This window comes from Neofelis nebulosa, chromosome X (assembly GCF_028018385.1).
Source record: "Neofelis nebulosa isolate mNeoNeb1 chromosome X, mNeoNeb1.pri, whole genome shotgun sequence".
Classification (NCBI taxonomy): Eukaryota; Metazoa; Chordata; class Mammalia; order Carnivora; family Felidae; genus Neofelis; species Neofelis nebulosa.
The window spans coordinates 125,048,058-125,066,408 of record NC_080800.1 but is presented as its reverse complement, the minus strand read 5'-3'; the positions used below and the strand labels follow the sequence as shown (position 1 = coordinate 125,066,408).

The window sequence follows — 18,351 nt, the reverse complement described above, 5'->3', positions numbered from 1 at the left end:
GCAAATGGCAAGATTTCCTTCTTTTTGATTGCCGAGTAATACTCCATTGTCTATATATACCACATCTTTATCCATTCATCCATCAATGGACATTTAGGCTCTTTCCATACTTTGGCTATTGTTGACAGTGTTGCTATAAACAAGGGGGTGCATGTGTCCCTTCAAAACAGCACACCTATATCCCTTGGATAAATGCCTAGTAGTGTAATTGCTGGGTCATAGGGTAGTCCTATTTTTAATTTTTTGAGGAACCTCCATACTGTTTTCCAGAGTGGCTGCACCAGTTTGCACTGCCACCAACAATGCAAAAGAGACCCTCTTTCTCCGCATCCTTGCTAAATTCTGTTGTTGCCTGAGTTGTTAATGTTAGCCATTCTGACAGGTGTATGGTAGTATCTCATTGTGGTTTTGATTTGTATTTCCCTGATGATGGGTGATGTTGAGCATTTTTTCATGTGTCGGCCGGCCATCTGGATGTCTCCCTTGGAGAAGTGTCTATTCATGTCTTTTCCCCATTTCTTCACTGGATTATTTGTTTTTTGAGTGTTGAGTTTGATAAGTTCTATGGTTTTTGGATACTAAGCCTTTATCTAATATGTTGTTTGCAAATATCTTCTCCCATTCTCTCGGTTGCCTTTCAGTTTTGCTGATTGTTTCCTTAACCGTGCAGAAGATTTTTATCTTGATGAGGTCCCAATAGTTCATTTAAAAATTTTTTTAAATGTTTTTTTTAATTTATTTTTGAGACAGACAGAGCATGAGCAGGGGAGGGGCAGAGAGAGGGGGAGACACAGAATCCAAAGCAGGCTCCAGGCTCCGAGTTGTCAGCACAGAGCCCGAGGCAGGGCTTGAACTCACAGACTGTGAGATCATGACCTGAGCTGAAGTTGGAGGCTTAACCCACTGAGCCACCCAGGGGCCCCCCAGTAGTTCATTTTTGCTTTTGTTTCCCTTTCCTTTGGACATGTGTTGAGTAAGAAGTTGCTGTGGCCAAGGTCAAAGAGGTTTTTGCCTGCTTTCTCCTCAAGGATTTTGATGGCTTCCTGTCTTAAATTTAGGTCTTTCATCCATGTTGAGTTTCTTTTTGTGTATGTTGTAAGAAAGTGGTCCAGGTTCATTCTTCTACATGTCGCTGTCCAGTTTTCCCAGCACCACTTGCTGAAGACCACTGAATATTCTTTCCTGGTTGGTCAAATATTAGTTGGCCATACCTTTGTGGGTCCATTTCTGGGTTCTCTATTCTTTTCTATTTATCTGAGTGTCTGTTCTTGTGCCAATACCATACTGTCTTGATGATTACAGCTTTGTAGTATAGCTTGAGTCTGGGATTGTGATGCCTTATGCTTTGGTTGTCTTTTTCAAGATCACTTTGGCTATTCAGGGTCTTTTCTGGTTCCATACAAATATTCGGATTATTTGTTCTAGCTCTGTGAAGAATGTTGGTGTTATTTTGATAGGGATTGCATTGAATATGTAGATTGCTTTGGGTAGTATTGACATTTTAACAATATTTGTTCTTCCTATCCAGGAGCATGGAATCTTTTTCCATTTTTTTGTGCCTTCTTCAATTTCTTTCATAAGCTTTCTATAGTTTTCAGCGTATAGATTTTTCACCTCTTTGGTTAGATTTTTTCCTAGGTATTTTATGGTTTTTCGTGCAACTGTAAATGGGATCTATTCCTTAATTTCTCTTTCTGCCACTTCATTGTTCGTGTATAGGAATGCAACCGATTTCTGTGCATTGATTTTATGTCCTGCAACTTTGCTGAATTCATGAATCAGTTCTAGCAATTTTTTGGTGGAATCTTTTGGTTTTTCCATATAGAGTGTCATGTCATCTGCAAAGAGTGTAAGTTTGACCTCTTCCTGGCCGATTTGGATGCCTGTTATTTGTGTTGTTTGATTGCAGAGACTAAGACTTCCAATACTATGTTGAATAACAGTGGTGAGAGTGGACATCCCTGTCTTGTTCCCGACCTTAGGGGGAAAGCTCTCAGTTTTTCCCCATTGAGGATGATATTAGTGTTGGGTCGTTCATATATGGCGTTTATGATCTCAAGGTATGCTCCTTCTATCTCTACTTTCTTGAGGGTTTTTATCAAGAAAGTATGCTGTATTTTGTCAAATGCTTTCTCTACATCTGTTGAGAGGATCATATGGTTCTTGTCCTTTTCTTGATGTGATGAATCATTTTAATTGTTTTGCGGATACTGAACCAGCCCTGCATCACAGGTATATATCCCACATGGACGGGTGAACAATTTTTTTTTAATATATGAAAATTATTGTCAAATTGGTTTCCATACAACACCCAGTGCTCATCCCAAAAGGTGCCCTCCTCAATACCCATCACCCACCCTCCCCTCCCTCCCACCCCCCATCAACCCTCAGTTTGTTCTCAGTTTTTAACAGTCTCTTATGCTTTGGCTCTCTCCCACTCTAACCTCTTTTTTTTTTTCCTTCCCCTCCCCCATGGGTTTCTGTTAAGTTTCCAGGATCCACATAAGAGTGAAACCATATGGTATCTGTCTTTCTCTGTATGGCTTATTTCACTTAGCATCACACTCTCCAGTTCCATCCACGTTGCTACAAAGGGCCATATTTCATTCTTTCTCATTGCCACGTAGTATTCCATTGTGTATATAAACCACAATTTCTTTATCCATTCATCAGTTGATGGACATTTAGGCTCTTTCCATAATTTGGCTATTGTTGAGAGTGCTGCTACAAACATTGGGGTACAAGTGCCCCTATGCATCAGTACTCCTGTATCCCTTGGATAAATTCCTAGCAGTGCTATTGCTGGGTCATAGGGTAGGTCTATTTTTAATTTTCTGAAGAACCTCCACACTGCTTTCCAGAGTGGCTGCACCAATTTACATTCCCACCAACAGTGCAAGAGGGTGCCCGTTTCTCCACATCCTCTCCAGCATCTATAGTCTCCTGATTTGTTCCTTTTGGCCACTCTGACTGGCGTGAGGTGATATCTGAGTGTGGTTTTCATTTGTATTTCCCTGATAAGGAGCGATGTTGAACATCTTTTCATGTGCCTGTTGGCCATCCGGATGTCTTCTTTATAGAAGTGTCTATTCATGTTTTCTGCCCATTTCTTCACTGGGTTATTTGTTTTTCGGGTGTGGAGTTTGGTGAGCTCTTTATAGATTTTGGATACTAGCCCTTTGTCTGATATGTCATTTGCAAATATCTTTTCCCATTCCGTTGGTTGCCTTTTAGTTTTGTTGGTTGTTTCCTTTGCTGTGCAACCTACTCTGGTTTTTGCTCAAAGGAGAAAATTCACAATTTCTTGTCAATCTATTTGAAGTCAAACTGGAAAATACAATTTGTTAAGAACAATATATTCAATATAAAGACAGTGTTCACTTGCTGACTGGCTTCTATTTAGTCTTTCAGATCAAAACAAGCAGAAATAACATAAGAACTGGTTGATAAGTTCCCCACTAGTGGGAGTACCACTGAGGTCATGTATGTTAATGTAAAGACAGGAGCTTTCAAGCACTTCCAATATCACAGTAAATTTGCAAAAGGAAACAATTCTGTTCATGTTTGGTTTCAAAGGATAACATTGGAAGGAAATTGGATACCCAAAGCAAATAAAGAAAGCACCAAGGAGCATCTGAAAACAATTGTTAAATAAAGTGGGAGTGGGGAGGCCTTCTTATCTCTTCATTAATTCATGTCTCACATTTGTCTCTACCAGGAAGACTATGAAAAGGAGCTAGATTATGAATTGTAGCCCTTATCAGTTCTAGTCTAATTCACTCATCTTTTCATTAAGTTAAATGAAAGAAGAGCAAACTTCTAACCATTCTTTCACACAGAGAATCTGGAGTAGTGAGTGAACACTCCCTTCTATGTCTGGGACCCAGGACCTTAGACTTCTGGGCAACTTTTGTCTATTCTCTTTGTCTTTTTCCCATTTAATCCTTTCTTGCTTTTTCTTTCAATCTTCTTCTCATTATCTCTCTCTCTTCTTTCTTTCCTCCCCCCTTCTTTACACTTCCTCCCCTTTATTTGTTCCACTTCCCTTAATTCTCTTATCCTCCAGATTCTTTCCAAATGGGACAGATATAGAGGAAGAAGGGATTTGGCATCCTGTGTGCTAAACCAGACTTCCCAACTCCCTTTCCCTGCAGCAAAGCCAGGGAAATCTCTGAAGCTTGGGTGAGCCCTAATTCATTGGGAAAGCAGCATCTCGCCACTGTTTCCCTTTTAGCAATCAAGGGGTGCCTTTTAAGTGAAAGTGAATAATTAAAAGAGAGCAGGAGCACCACATTTGCATAAAATCTCCTACATTCCTCAGGCAGCTTATTTCTTGCTACCATTGGGCATCTTTAGTCAGACATTTTTTTGCTTGGATTTACAGTCATAGTTCCTAGTTAAAACAAAAAGGAAATTTGGAATTTAGATTGTCCCATACCCTCATTGTACAAGAGAGCAGCTAAAATGAAAACAGTCTTGTTTGAAGCATTCAGCAAGTCAGGGGCAGAGATCCAGAACCCAAGACTCTTTGTTATAGCCCTTTCCCTTTCCACCTATAGTGACTCCACTGTCCCCTTGGTGGTCTCTTGCAATTTAACTTTACCACCAGTATCTTTCTCCTTTTTTTTCCTGTAGTCTGAGTAACCAGTTTTTAGTCTGCATAACTATCTTACCATTTTACAATTATATTGGTTTGGAAAGTTCTGTATCTAACTATGTCGTACCTAGATAGAATATTGGATTCAAATGTAATTGTGGTCTCTTCCATTAATTAGTTAAGTTTATTTTACTACTTGAGGGTAGGACAATGATTCTCTAGCCAATAAACCTGGGAGTGTATCTGAAGGGACAAGTCTCCAGGAGGTGTTTTCTGGGTCCTGAAGTGTTGTCTCTTCTCCTTCAAGCATAGAAATGGCAATGAGGTAAGCCTGTGCTCCAAACTATTTAAAACACAGCTCTGGTTTCAAAAGCATGTTATTTCCTGATTAAGCTTGGGAGTAAGGTGTGTGTTTGGTGAATTGACTGTAGTGCTGATTATTATTAAATGATACTCATAGTTTCTTCTGAAAACATAATGTTTGTGGTTTTGCACAGTGACCTTGAATATACTCAGTTCATGAGTAGAGGAACAGTGTATTAAGCCGAAAAGATGGTTCTGAAAAGTAGCAAGTCAACAATATCTAAAGTACATCTGGGCCAGAACCCAGGACTGGATGAATATAGTGAATATGCTACAGATGAAGTAGGTAGATATGTTCCCTACCTGTCCATAAGAGAAAAGAAATAGTGTCATAGATTATAGTAGTCAGCCTCATTATATATTTATATATAAATATGTATATGTATATAAATATACATCAAGTCTTGTGTGGGCTTTATTGGTATTGGCTGGGCTACTGGTATACTCTACTGGGGTTTGGTATGCTGATCTAAACTGGGATTATTTGAATTTAATATAAAGATGGGGTCTTTGCTAGGCTGGCATAGGCTTCCCTGTGTTCCATCTGAGGAATTCTGGAGTGTGTGGGCTAGTCTGGGCTGCAATGGGGTAAGCAGGGCTGACTGAAGCAGGAAAAGAGAAGCCTAGTAATGAAATAACTTCACTTCTCTGGGTATCATTTTCCAACTTGGTAAATATGTGATGAGATTTATCCATCCATACTAAAAATGTTTAGTGAGTACCATGTGAGTAACAGGGTCCTTTTCAATGTACTAAGAATACAGAGATAAGAAAACAGAGACACTGCCATACAGGAGCTTTTGGGTAAGGTGGGGGAGGCACACAAGTAAACAGACAGTTACAGTAAAGAAAAATAAATGCAAAGACCATTTATCAGGTGATATCAGTCATTTTCAACTCTCAGTCATTTAACCCAACTAAAGTTCATTTCTCATTCATGCAAAGTCTGTTGTGGATCCAGGCAACTTTCCAGGGCAGTTGTCCTTCATGTGTTGGCTCATCACCAGGCTGTTTCAATCTTATGGTAGCTCTAGAATAACATGTTTCCATGGTCTCACACTGGACATTAATTGTTCCAGCCAGAGAGTGACACATATAACTTCCCCCCACAACCAAAATCAGTTATGTCGCCTCTCCCTACATTAAGTGGGCAGGGGAGTGGGAAGGCAACCATTCCATGTTTATGGAAGTATTAGAGTTGGATATTAGAACATTGGTAACCTACCACAGGTATGGGTAATCCCAATGTGAAAGTCTAGCACATAATAATGTCAGTGATCTCTCAGGGCTCTTAAACTTTGGGGATTCTGTTGTTCTTTTTTTAAAAAAATTAATGTTTATTTATTTTTGACAGAGAGACAGAGCATGAGTGGGGGAGGGGTGGAGAGAGAGGGAGACACAGAATCTGAAACAGGCCTCAGGCTCCAAGGTATCAGCACAGAGCCCGATGAGGGGCTCGAACTCACGGACTGTGAGATCATGACCTGAGCCGAAGTTGGACGCTCAACCAACTGGGCCACTCAGGCGTCCTGGGGATTCTGTTGTCGTTCTTAGTGATATCTAAAGGGATAAACTTTTACCTGTACCTAACATGTTCTCTGAAGAAATATTACAGGTTTTCTTATCACTGTCAAGTATACTTTCTCAGAAGTAGCAAGTTAGTTGTCATTTGGAGTACTGTGTTGGACTCTCTCTGAGATGAGGGAACTGACATTGATGACACTCTGCTTTCCCACTTTCTCTGGCCTAGATGCAGTAACTGAAGTGAAGACTGACATCTATGTAACCAGTTTTGGCCCTGTGTCGGACACTGACATGGTAAGTATAGTTCCTGCAAAGGTAAAAGTGAAAGATGATACAAAAGATCAAAGAAAAGAAATTAGGGTTTGTAGCTATGTTCTAAGGAATAGTCTTGTCTTATGTATTCCCTATGCTCACCATCCTGCATTTGGTCAAATTCATCTTTTCCCCTGCTCTCCCTACCTATTCACATATAAAGCATATCCCCTCATCATGAATGCCCTTCCTTTATTTCCATAACACATCTATCAAAATTCAGCTTGTCTCCCTAACCTCAATTAAATTTTCCTTGATGTCTCCCTTCACATTTTCTAGCACTACACACATATTAGCAGAGATAGGTCATGTGAGGAGAGCACTGCGGTGGGGACTCTCAGTCAAGCAGTCTGTAGTATCATCCAAGAAGTCTGCTCCTTGCAAACAGGCCCTATTCTCTGGGGACATGGACTGAACATGGTGATGCAAAATGTTTGGAGGAAGAGTCAAAACCACTTCTGAAAACTGATCCTTCTACAGATGTGAGCAGGGGAGAGCTTTAGAGCAGATTCAAGGAATAAGTCAGGGCATAGCAGAGCTACTAAAGGGAGACTCATGAGCTCTCTTCAAGGACTTCTTCCATTATCCCTTGCTGCCAAAGCAAAGAATGTAGTTAGTGGAGAGTTGAGGCAGGAGACCCCATCAGGACCATCTGATCAATATCTACTAAGTGTCAGATATTTGGTTGAATAATTATCATGTAAGGAAATAAATAAGCTATTATCTGCTCAGTATGCCTGGCAGTTATTAGATGCTCAATGAATTTTTGTTGAATGAGTGACTTTGTATGGCAAATAAAAATCTTAAAGTCAGAAAAAAATGTCCTAACAATATGAAATGCCCCCAAAATATAAAATGTCCAAAAATATGAAATGTCAATGTTTGCTACTTGGATTCTTTTCTATGTATCTTCCATGGGACTACTACTTAAGCAGGAGACAATCTTCTTTAGGCCTGTTGGGTAGATACAAACAGTTGTACAAGTACATGATAGAGTTTGCCTTGATAGACAGAATGATTGAGTAGATTTGAGTAGAGAAATAAAAATATACAGGTGTTGTTTTAGAATGATTTAGCAGTCTGTATAGCATTCTAGCAGTCTGTATAGGATGAACTATTAAGGGAAAAGACTGGAGGCTGAGGGTTGGTTTAGGTATATTGATTTTACCTGGCACTTCCTTCAATTAGGCAAGGTCTACAAGTCAGTTGGAGAAGCAGGCTCATTTTCAGCAGAGGGAGTTATGAGTTGGTTGTGAGGCAAGGCCTGAACTTTATCTTTCAAGTGTGGAAAAAAGAGGATACAGAGAAATGGCAGGCTCCTTTTGTACTCCATAAGGGCAAGTACCAAGTCTTCATGGCTTCCCTGGTACTTAATAGAGTACTTGACACATAGGGAGAGTTCAGTAAGGGGCATGTTTGATGTATGAGGAGTGGAGGAGATGGGTCTCTCAAAGGGGCATCAGGAAAGCCTGTATGTCTAGATTGTTCCATCACAACCTATTGACTACTAATGCCCACAGCTTCAGATCCAAGCATGCATTAAAACTATTATCAGTTGGTCATTCAACAAGTACTCCTTAGAAGGCCAACTCTGCATTAAGGAGCTCTAGGGACCCCTATATTCAGAGAACTTATAGGCCATTGGAGGTAACTAGATTCACCAGGGTATGAGCTCTCTCTTTGTATTTCTGGGAACTAGTGATGGATTAGGATTTTTACAAGAAAGTGACTGAAGCTACTCTTTGAACACATACACACTCTCACTCATGTGCCAGTATCCACAAATTCATTCAGACAAATGTACATGCATACAAGAAAATACATACAGAATAAAAATAGTCCAATCCTATCCCAGGTACTTCATGAACACATGTGTGTAAACAGATATCTAAATCCAGGGATACTACAGAAACACACGTATGCAACAGTTACCCAAACCAGATACTCTCCCTGCTCCTACCGCACCCAAGCAGGCACACATGGGTATGCAGAGGCTGGAGACATTTTAAGCAATCCATATTTTCTATCTCTTGAAGTTTAATATTCCACTTGCTTGTTTGTTTTTCTCCCTCATGATTAAACAGAAGCAACAGAACAGCTTTCTTGATAGGGAAGGCAGCAGAATTAGATCAAATACATTTCAGGTTATTTTTAGCTACACTTCCATCTTGTTACAAGTCAGAATGGCTATGATCTGGCTGGGAAATACATTTATGGTGTTTTTAACAATTTGTTCTTCCTGTACTAATTAGTATACTGTGGCAATTGACCCTGGGTCAGGGATGACTTTGGATGAAGCATCACAGACTTGTCTGGATTTAGTAACTAGCTGAAGCAATAACCCAGGCTCCCCTGAGACCACAGACTGCTTGGGTAAGTAGATGAAAATTAGAGCTGGCTGGATTCTTGACTCACTTCCAACCAAATGGAATTTTGGTCCAGAATACTTTCCTAAAGAAATAGAAACATATTTTTTGTTCCTAAAGAGGAAAAATTGTGGTGCCACTTTGAGTATTGAAACAGCATCACCCATAACCCTTTGCAGCTATTGTTCTCCTTGCTCAAACACTGTTCCCCACAGACACAGATTCTGAGTTTTACAAAAAGCTCCATGAAAGGCCGTATCTCTTTTGTTAATCTCAGTACCACCAATACCTAATCAATGTTTGACACTTGGTAGACTCTCAACCATTTGTTAAATGCAAGAATAAATGAGATGAAACAAATTAAATTTGAGGGGGAAATTATGACTGTTTTCCTCCACTTGACTGAGTTTGTCAAGGTAGAGAACATATCAAGTACATTTCTGTATCTCTAGCATCTAGCATAGGACCTGACACAGGTCTTTTGTAAGTGTTTATTGAGATGATATGAAACATTAGTAGCAAGCCCTGTAGACAAAGAGTAAAAGTAGCTTTCTTTGGCAGACACTATCCAGTAGCAAGACTAGTGAGTCAATAATTGATGACTCTAAGCTTTGGGCTGCTAATTTTGGTGGCTTCTCCATGTATGAACTTAAGGAGCTATGACAATAGGGAATCAGGCATAAATGAAAACAAACAGCAGTAGATGTTTCTAAGGGAAAACTCAGAGAAAGAAAATTTATTAAAGAGTACAGGATGTAAATTGAAAACTGATTACAGTGGGAATTTTACAGGCATCACAAATGAAAGGCTTTGTTAACCATTTGTAACAAATAAAGGTTGATGGTTAAAAAAATACATGCTGCTTCTCAGCAGTAATACCAATCCTATACCCGTGGTCTCCCGGGAGAGAAAGAGAAAAAGGGATACAATCCCAACTTGAATTAACTAAGGCAATGTGCCCTTTCATGACTTTCTACTTTAGAAGAGTTTACACCATTTTCTCAATTGGTGTATGGGAAGATGGTGTAGTGGCAATGAGGGGAAGGCTGCAAAAGATTTAGTGAAAATGCAGTTTAATTGCCACTTCTCTTTCAAATTGGGTATGTCCATTTCTTACCAGCGAGCAATGGTCTTGGAAAGTATAAATTTTCCCTGGTCTCCCAAGATCCTTTGAATTAGAATGCAAAAAGAGTTGGATACTGGCTTAAAAATGGAATGCTATGCATATGGCCAGTGATTTGAAAAGAAAGTAGAAAGGTCACTATTGATATTTTCTAAGAGAGTAGATCTTAGGTGTTCTCAGCACACAAGCGCACACACACACACACACACACACGTGACTATGTGAAGTGATGTGATAATTTGTGGTAATAACTTCACAATGTATACATGTATTAAACTATCACATTACACACTTTACAATCACATTGTACAACCTGAAGATGTACAATTTTTAGTTGACACTCATACCTCAATAAAGCTTGAAAAAAAAAAATATACCAGCTGAGAAAAACTTTGGATTCTCTCCTGGTCCAAATCACTTTCTGACAAAATTTCCACTCTAACTCCCATCCTAAGGCTCCAGGTTTGGACATGTCATAGGTTCAGGGTCTTGAATTATGTATTTAATAAATATCTATCTGAATGTGCTGATAAAGATAGTGAGAAAATAAGGAGGACAAAGAGTAATAATGTTAGTAGAGTCAGAATGAGAACAACTAGGAAACAAAATGCCAGTTTTAAGTATTGTCAACTTCACTCTCTTCCCAGGAATACTTTCATTGTTTAGATACTTGCTAGGTAACAACTGCCACCTGCCACTTGTCAACAGAGAAACTTCCTAGGGTATACAGTGGACAACAAGGTAATGATGCAAGTAGTAATATAGTAAAAGAACTAATCATATAGCCTATTGAAAAAAATTAGAGGCTTGGGAAATAAGAATTCATAAAAGATAATCATAAGTCTTGATAACATAAGGCATATATTTTGGTCTGACAGCTGCTTTTGAAAATCATGCAAAGTTACCGGAGTACCCAAAGACCACACAGTAAAAAAAAAAAAGGTTGTATTGATTAAAAAGAAAGTAGAGCAGGGACCTCTTTCCTGGTGGCAGTGGGCTTGAAATTACCTGTTTCCCCCATAGCACTGGAAAAAGTGGCTATGTTCACTTCAAGCCCTCACTTACTGGCGGTCTGAGGCACAGAATTAAGGGGAGACTGTTTCTGTCTGTTTTGAAAGCCTCTTGGGCTGTCCGTTTCCCCCTCTTCCATTGGATAACATTCCCAGATGCAATATAGAAAGGAGTCCAAGTCTGTGGGGTTTTGCTTAGAAGTCCAAACCAATAATCTCCTGGGCTACTTTTATGTAAAATAGGCTAATCAGACTATCTCAAGACCTAAATGCAACTGAAAAGGGCAGGTGGATTATCATTCTTCAAAATTCAGAATGATAATAAGACAAAGAGCAAAGGGAAGTCCAGATGGCCAAAATAAGGGAGGAGTGGCCTGTGATGCAGTGACAATACCTTCACTGTAATGCTGTTGTCAGCTACCTTGGTCTCAGACTTGCAGGCCCTTTGTGGGAACCTGCTTTGATACACTGAACAGTGTTAGAGAGTTGAAGACATTCAGGGTCTAACACCAAAGCAAAAATTCTTCCCCAAGAGGTACATGTCATCTCTGCCAAGTGTAGTGCTTTTCTCAGGAGGCAGATTTGGGCTTATTATCTGGAATATTTTCTTTTTTTTTTTTTTTTTTCAACGTTTTTTTAATTTATTTTTGGGACAGAGAGAGACAGAGCATGAACGGGGGAGGGGCAGATAGAGAGGGAGGCACAGAATCGGAAACAGGCTCCAGGCTCCGAGCCATCAGCCCAGAGCCTGACGCGGGGCTCGAACTCACGGACCGCGAGATCGTGACCTGGCTGAAGTCGGACGCTTAACCGACTGCGTCACCCAGGCGCCCCTGGAATATTTTCTTTAAATGCCTCACAAAACGATGAAATTTATTTGTCAATTTGGAAGCCATCATTCTTGAAGAGTATGCAAAGGTTCAATTTACAAGGAAGGAATTGATTGCATTTCTAGAATGGTCAGGTCAAAATTGATTGCTTTTGGCCAAAGGTCATGGGATACTTATGGAGCAAATAATCACTATGTGATTTTCCCCAATAGTTCTTACTGAACAGAAAAAAATATATTAAAAATTGGAGACCCATCACCTAGCTTTTTAAAAATCTTAAACATTTTAGCATATTTTTTCTTTTTGTTTGTTTAGGTTTTTTTTTTAATTTTATTTTTTATCTTTTAAAATTTACATCCAAATTAGTTAGCATATAGTGCAACAATGATTTTAGGAGTAGATTCACTAAGCATATTTTTTCTCATAATAAGAAATCTTTAGAGATACAGATAAAGTTCCCTATGTACCTTATCCTGATCCCATTTCTCTCTCTCTCCCCCTCCTTAGAGATAATTACAGTAATGAATTTTTTGGTCACTTCCAAACATACTCTAGACTTATACCTAGACTTATTATATAACATACAATAGCAAATATTACAATAAATAACATATAGTGGTTTTCATACTATAAGTATATTTCAAACTATAAAATGCAGCAGTTTGTATATTATTTTACAACTTATTTTTTCAAGCATGTATTGAATGGTTCCCAAGTCTTCTATTCTTTTTTTTTTTAATATATGAAATTTACTGTCAAATTGGTTTCCATACAACACCCAGTGCTCATCCCAAAAGGTACCCTCCTCAATACCCATCACCCACCCTGCCCTCCCTCCCACCCCCCATCAACCCTCAGTTTGTTCTCAGTTTTTTTTTTACTTATTTATTTATTTATTTATTTATTTATTTTTTAATATATGAAATTTACTGTCAAATTGGTTTCCATACAACACCCAGTGCTCATCCCAAAAGGTGCCCTCCTCAATACCCATCACCCACCCTGCCCTCCCTCCCACCCCCCATCAACCCTCAGTTTGTTCTCAGTTTTTAACAGTCTCTTATGCTTTGGCTCTCTCCCACTCTAACCTCTTTTTTTTTTTTTTTCCCTTCCCCTCCCCCATGGGTTTCTGTTACATTTCTCAGGATCCACATAAGAGTGAAACCATATGGTATCTGTCTTTCTCTGTATGGCTTATTTCACTTAGCATCACACTCTCCAGTTCCATCCACGTTGCTACAAAAGACCATATTTCATTTTTTCTCATTGCCACGTAGTATTCCATTGTGTATATAAACCACAATTTCTTTATCCATTCATCAGTTGATGGACATTTAGGCTCTTTCCATAATTTGGCTATTGTTGAGAGTGCTGCTATCAACATTGGGGTACAAGTGCCCCTATGCATCAGTACTCCTGTATCCCTTGGATAAATTCCTAGCAGTGCTATTGCTGGGTCATAGGGTAGGTCTATTTTTAATTTTCTGAAGAACCTCCACACTGCTTTCCAGAGCGGCTGCACCAATTTGCATTCCACCAACAGTGCAAGAGGGTGCCCGTTTCTCCACATCCTCTCCAGCATCTATAGTCTCCTGATTTCTTCATTTTGGCCACTCTGACTGGTGTGAGGTGGTATCTGAGTGTGGTTTTGATTTGTATTTCCCTGATGATGAGCGACGTTGAACACCTTTTCATGTGCCTGTTGGCCATCCAGATGCCTTCTTTAGAGAAGTGTCTATTCATGTTTTCTGCCCATTTCTTCATTGGGTTATTTGTTTTTCGGGTGTGGAGTTTGATGAGCTCTTTATAGATTTTGGATACTAGCCCTTTGTCCGATGTGTCATTTGCAAATATCTTTTCCCATTCCGTTGGTTGCCTTTTAGTTTTGTTGGTTGTTTCCTTTGCTGTGCAGAAGCTTTTTATCTTCATAAGGTCCCAGTAATTCACTTTTGCTTTTAATTCCCTTGCCTTTGGGGATGTGCCGAGTAAGAGATTGCTACGGCTGAGGTCAGAGAGGTCTTTTCCTGCTTTCTCTTCTAAGGTTTTGATGGTTTCCTGTCTCACATTCAGGTCCTTTATCCATTTTGAGTTTATTTTTGTGAATGGTGTGAGAAAGTGGTCTAGTTTCAACCTTCTGCATGTTGCTGTCCAGTTCTCCCAGCACCATTTGTTAAAGAGACTGTCTTTTTTCCATTGGATGTTCTTTCCTGCTTTGTCAAAGATGAGTGGGCCATAGTTTGTGGGTCTAGTTCTGGGGTTTCTATTCTATTCCATTGGTCTATGTGTCTGTTTTTGTGCCAATACCATGCTGTCTTGATGATGACAGCTTTGTAGTAGAGGCTAAAGTCTGTGATTGTGATGCCTCCTGCTTTGGTCTTCTTCTTCAAAATTACTTTGGCTATTCGGGGCCTTTTGTGGTTGCATATGAATTTTAGGATTGCTTGTTCTAGTTTCGAGAAGAATGCTGGTGCAATTTTGATTGGGATTGCATTGAATGTGTAGATAGCTTTGGGTAGTATTGACATTTTGACAATATTTATTCTTCCAATCCATGAGCAGGGAATGTCTTTCCATTTCTTTATATCTTCTTCAATTACCTGCATAAGCTTTCTATAGTTTTCAGCATACAGATCTTTTACATCTTTGGTTAGATTTATTCCTAGGTATTTTATACTTCTTGGTGCAATTGTGAATGGGATCAGTTTCTTTATTTGTCTTTCTGTTGCTTCATTGTTAGTGTATAAGAATGCAACTGATTTCTGTACATTGATTTTGTATCCTGCAACTTTGCTGAATTCATGTATCAGTTCTAGCAGACTTTTGGTGGAGTCTATCGGATTTTCCATGTATAATATCATGTCATCTGCAAAAAGTGAAAGGTTGACTTCATCTTTGCCAATTTTGATGCCTTTGATTTCCTTTTGTTGTCTGATTGCTGATGCTAGAACTTCCAGCACTATATTAAACAACAGCGGTGAGAGTGGGCATCCCTGTCGTGTTCCTGATCTCAGGGAAAAAGCTCTCAGTTTTTCCCCGTTGAGGATGATGTTAGCTGTGGGCTTTTCATAAATGGCTTTTATGATGTTTAAGTATGTTCCTTCTCTCCCGACTTTCTCAAGGGTTTTTATTAAGAAAGGGTGCTGGATTTTGTCAAAGGCCTTTTCTGCATCGATTGACAGGATCATATGGTTCTTCTCTTTTTTTTTGTTAATGTGATGTATCACGTTGATTGATTTGTGAATGTTGAACCAGCCCTGCATCCCAGGAATGAATCCCACTTGATCATGGTGAATAATTCTTTTTATATGCTGTTGAATTCGATTTGCTAGTGTCTTGTTGAGAATTTTTGCATCCATATTCATCAGGGATATTGGCCTGTAGTTCTCTTTTTTTACTGGGTCTCTGTCTGGTTTAGGAATCAAAGTAATACTGGCTTCATAGAATGAGTCTGGAAGTTTTCCTTCCCTTTCTATTTCTTGGAATAGCTTGAGAAGGATAGGTATTATCTCTGCTTTAAACGTCTGGTAGAACTCCCCTGGGAAGCCATCTGGTCCTGGACTCTTATTTGTTGGGAGATTTTTGATAACCGATTCAATTTCTTCGCTGGTTATGGGTCTGTTCAAGCTTTCTATTTCCTCCTGATTGAGTTTTGGAAGAGTGTGGGTGTTTAGGAATTTGTCCATTTCTTCCAGGTTGTCCAATTTGTTGGCATATAATTTTTCATAGTATTCCCTGATAATTGTTTGTGTCTCTGAGGGATTGGTTGTAATAATTCCGTTTTCATTCATGATTTTATCTATTTGGGTCATCTCCCTTTTCTTTTTGAGAAGCCTGGCTAGAGGTTTGTCAATTTTGTTTCTTTTTTCAAAAAACCAACGCTTGGTTTCGTTGATCTGCTCTACCGTTTTTTTAGATTCTATATTGTTTATTTCTGCTCTGATCTTTATGATTTCTCTTCTTCTGCTGGGTTTAGGCTGCCTTTGCTGTTCTGCTTCTATTTCCTTTAGGTGTGCTGTTAGATTTTGTATTTGGGATTTTTCTTGTTTCTTGAGATAGGCCTGGATTGCAATGTATTTTCCTCTCAGGACTGCCTTCGCTGCGTCCCAAAGCGTTTGGATTGTTGTATTTTCATTTTCGTTTGTTTCCATATATTTGTTAATTTCTTCTCTAATTGCCTGGTTGGCCCACTCATTCGTTAGTAGGGTGTCCTTTAACCTCCATGCTTTTGGAGGTTTTCCAGACTTTTTCCTGTGGTTGATTTCAAGCTTCATAGCATTGTGGTCTGAAAGTATGCATGGTATAATTTCAATTCTTGTGAACTTATGAAGGGCTGTTTTGTGACCCAGTATATGATCTATCTTGGAGAATGTTCCGTGTGCACTCGAGAAGAAAGTATATTCTGTTGCTTTGGGATGCAGAGTTCTAAATATATCTGTCAAGTCCATCTGATCCAATGTATCATTCAGGGCCCTTGTTTCTTTATTGACTCTGTGTCTAGATGATCTATCCATTTCTGTAAGTGGGGTGTTAAAGTCCCCTGCAATGACCACATTCTTATCAATAAGGTTGCTTATGTTTATGAGTAATTGTTTTATGTATCTGGGGGCTCCGGTATTCGGCGCATAGACATTTATAATTGTTAGCTCTTCCTGATGGATAGACCCTGTAATTATTATATAATGCCCTTCTTCATCTCTTGTTACAGCCTTTAATTTAAAGTCTAGTTTGTCTGATATAAGTATGGCTACTCCAGCTTTCTTTTGGCTTCCAGTAGCATGATAAATAGTTCTCCATCCCCTCACTCTCTATCTAAAGGTGTCCTCAGATCTAAAATGAGTCTCTTGTAGACAGCAAATAGATGGGTCTTGTGTTTTTATCCATTCTGATACCCTATGTCTTTTGGTTGGCGCATTTAATCCATTTACATTCAGTGTTATTATAGAAAGATACGTGTTTAGAGTTATTGTGATGTCTGTATGTTTTATGCTTGTAGTGATGTCTCTGGTACTTTGTCTCACAGGATCGCCCTCGGGATGTCTTGTAGGGCTGGTTTCGTGGTGACAAATTCCTTCAGTTTTTGTTTGTTTGGGAAGACCTTTATCTCTCCTTCTATTCTAAATGACAGACTTGCTGGATAAAGGATTCTCGGCTGCATATTTTTTCTGTTTAGCACCCTGAAGATATCGTGCCAATCCTTTCTGGCCTGCCAAGTTTCAAAAGAGAGATCAGTCACGAGTCTTATAGGTCTCCCTTTATATGTGAGGGCACGTTTATCCCTTGCTGCTTTCAGAATTTTCTCTTTATCCTTGTATTTTGCCAGTTTCACTATGATATGTCGTACAGAAGATCGATTCAAGTTACGTCTGAAGGGAGTTCTCTGTGCCTCTTGGATTTCAATGCCTTTTTCCTTCCCCAGTTCAGGGAAGTTCTCAGCTATAATTTCTTCAAGTACCCCTTTAGCACCTTTCCCTCTCTCTTCCTCCTCTGGGATACCAATTATGTGTATATTATTTCTTTTTAGTGTATCACTTAGTTCTCTAATTTTCCCCTCATACTCCTGGATTTTTTTATCTCTCTTTCTCTCAGCTTCCTCTTTTTCCATAACTTTATCTTCTAGTTCACCTATTCTCTCCTCTGCCTCTTCAGTCCGAGCCGTCGTGGTTTCCATTTTGTTTTGCATTTCGTTTAAAGCGTTTTTCAGCTCCTCGTGACTGTTCCTTAGTCCCTTGATCTCTGTGGCAAGAGATTCTCTGCTGTCCTGTATACTGTTTTCAAGCCCAGCGATTAATTTTATGACTATTATTCTAAATTCACTTTCTGTTATATTATTTAAATCCTTTTTGATCAGTTCATTAGCTGTTGTTATTTCCTGGAGATTCTTCTGAGGGGAATTCTTCCGTTTGGTCATTTTGGATAGTCCCTGGAGTGGTGAGGACCTGCAGGGCACTTCCCCTGTGCTGTGGTGTATAACTGGAGTTGGTGGGCGGGGCCGCAGTCCAACCTGATGTCTGCCCCCAGCCCACCGCTGGGTCCACAGTCAGACTGGTGTGTGCCTTCTCTTCCCCTCTCCTAGGGGCGGGATTCACTGTGGGGTGGCGTGGCCCATCTGGGCTACTTGCACACTGCCAGGCTTGTGGTGCTGGGGATCTGGTGTATTAGCTGGGGTGGGTAGGCAAGGTGCATGGGGGCAGGAGGGGCAGGCTTAGCTCGCTTCTCCTTAGGTGAT

At 39.6% G+C, this 18,351-nt stretch overlaps 1 protein-coding gene across 3 annotated transcripts in view; it reads left to right on the top strand.

Moving 5' to 3' along the window:
• The window catches only part of GABRA3 (gamma-aminobutyric acid type A receptor subunit alpha3), a 307,132-nt gene that overhangs the window by 200,576 nt on the left and 88,205 nt on the right, over nt 1-18,351 (top strand). For all 3 annotated transcript variants that reach the window (XM_058712480.1, XM_058712478.1, XM_058712477.1), the window contains one exon: nt 6,711-6,778. In XM_058712480.1, coding sequence (XP_058568463.1) covers nt 6,711-6,778 — 68 coding nt within the window. The remainder of the gene's footprint in view (nt 1-6,710; nt 6,779-18,351) is intronic.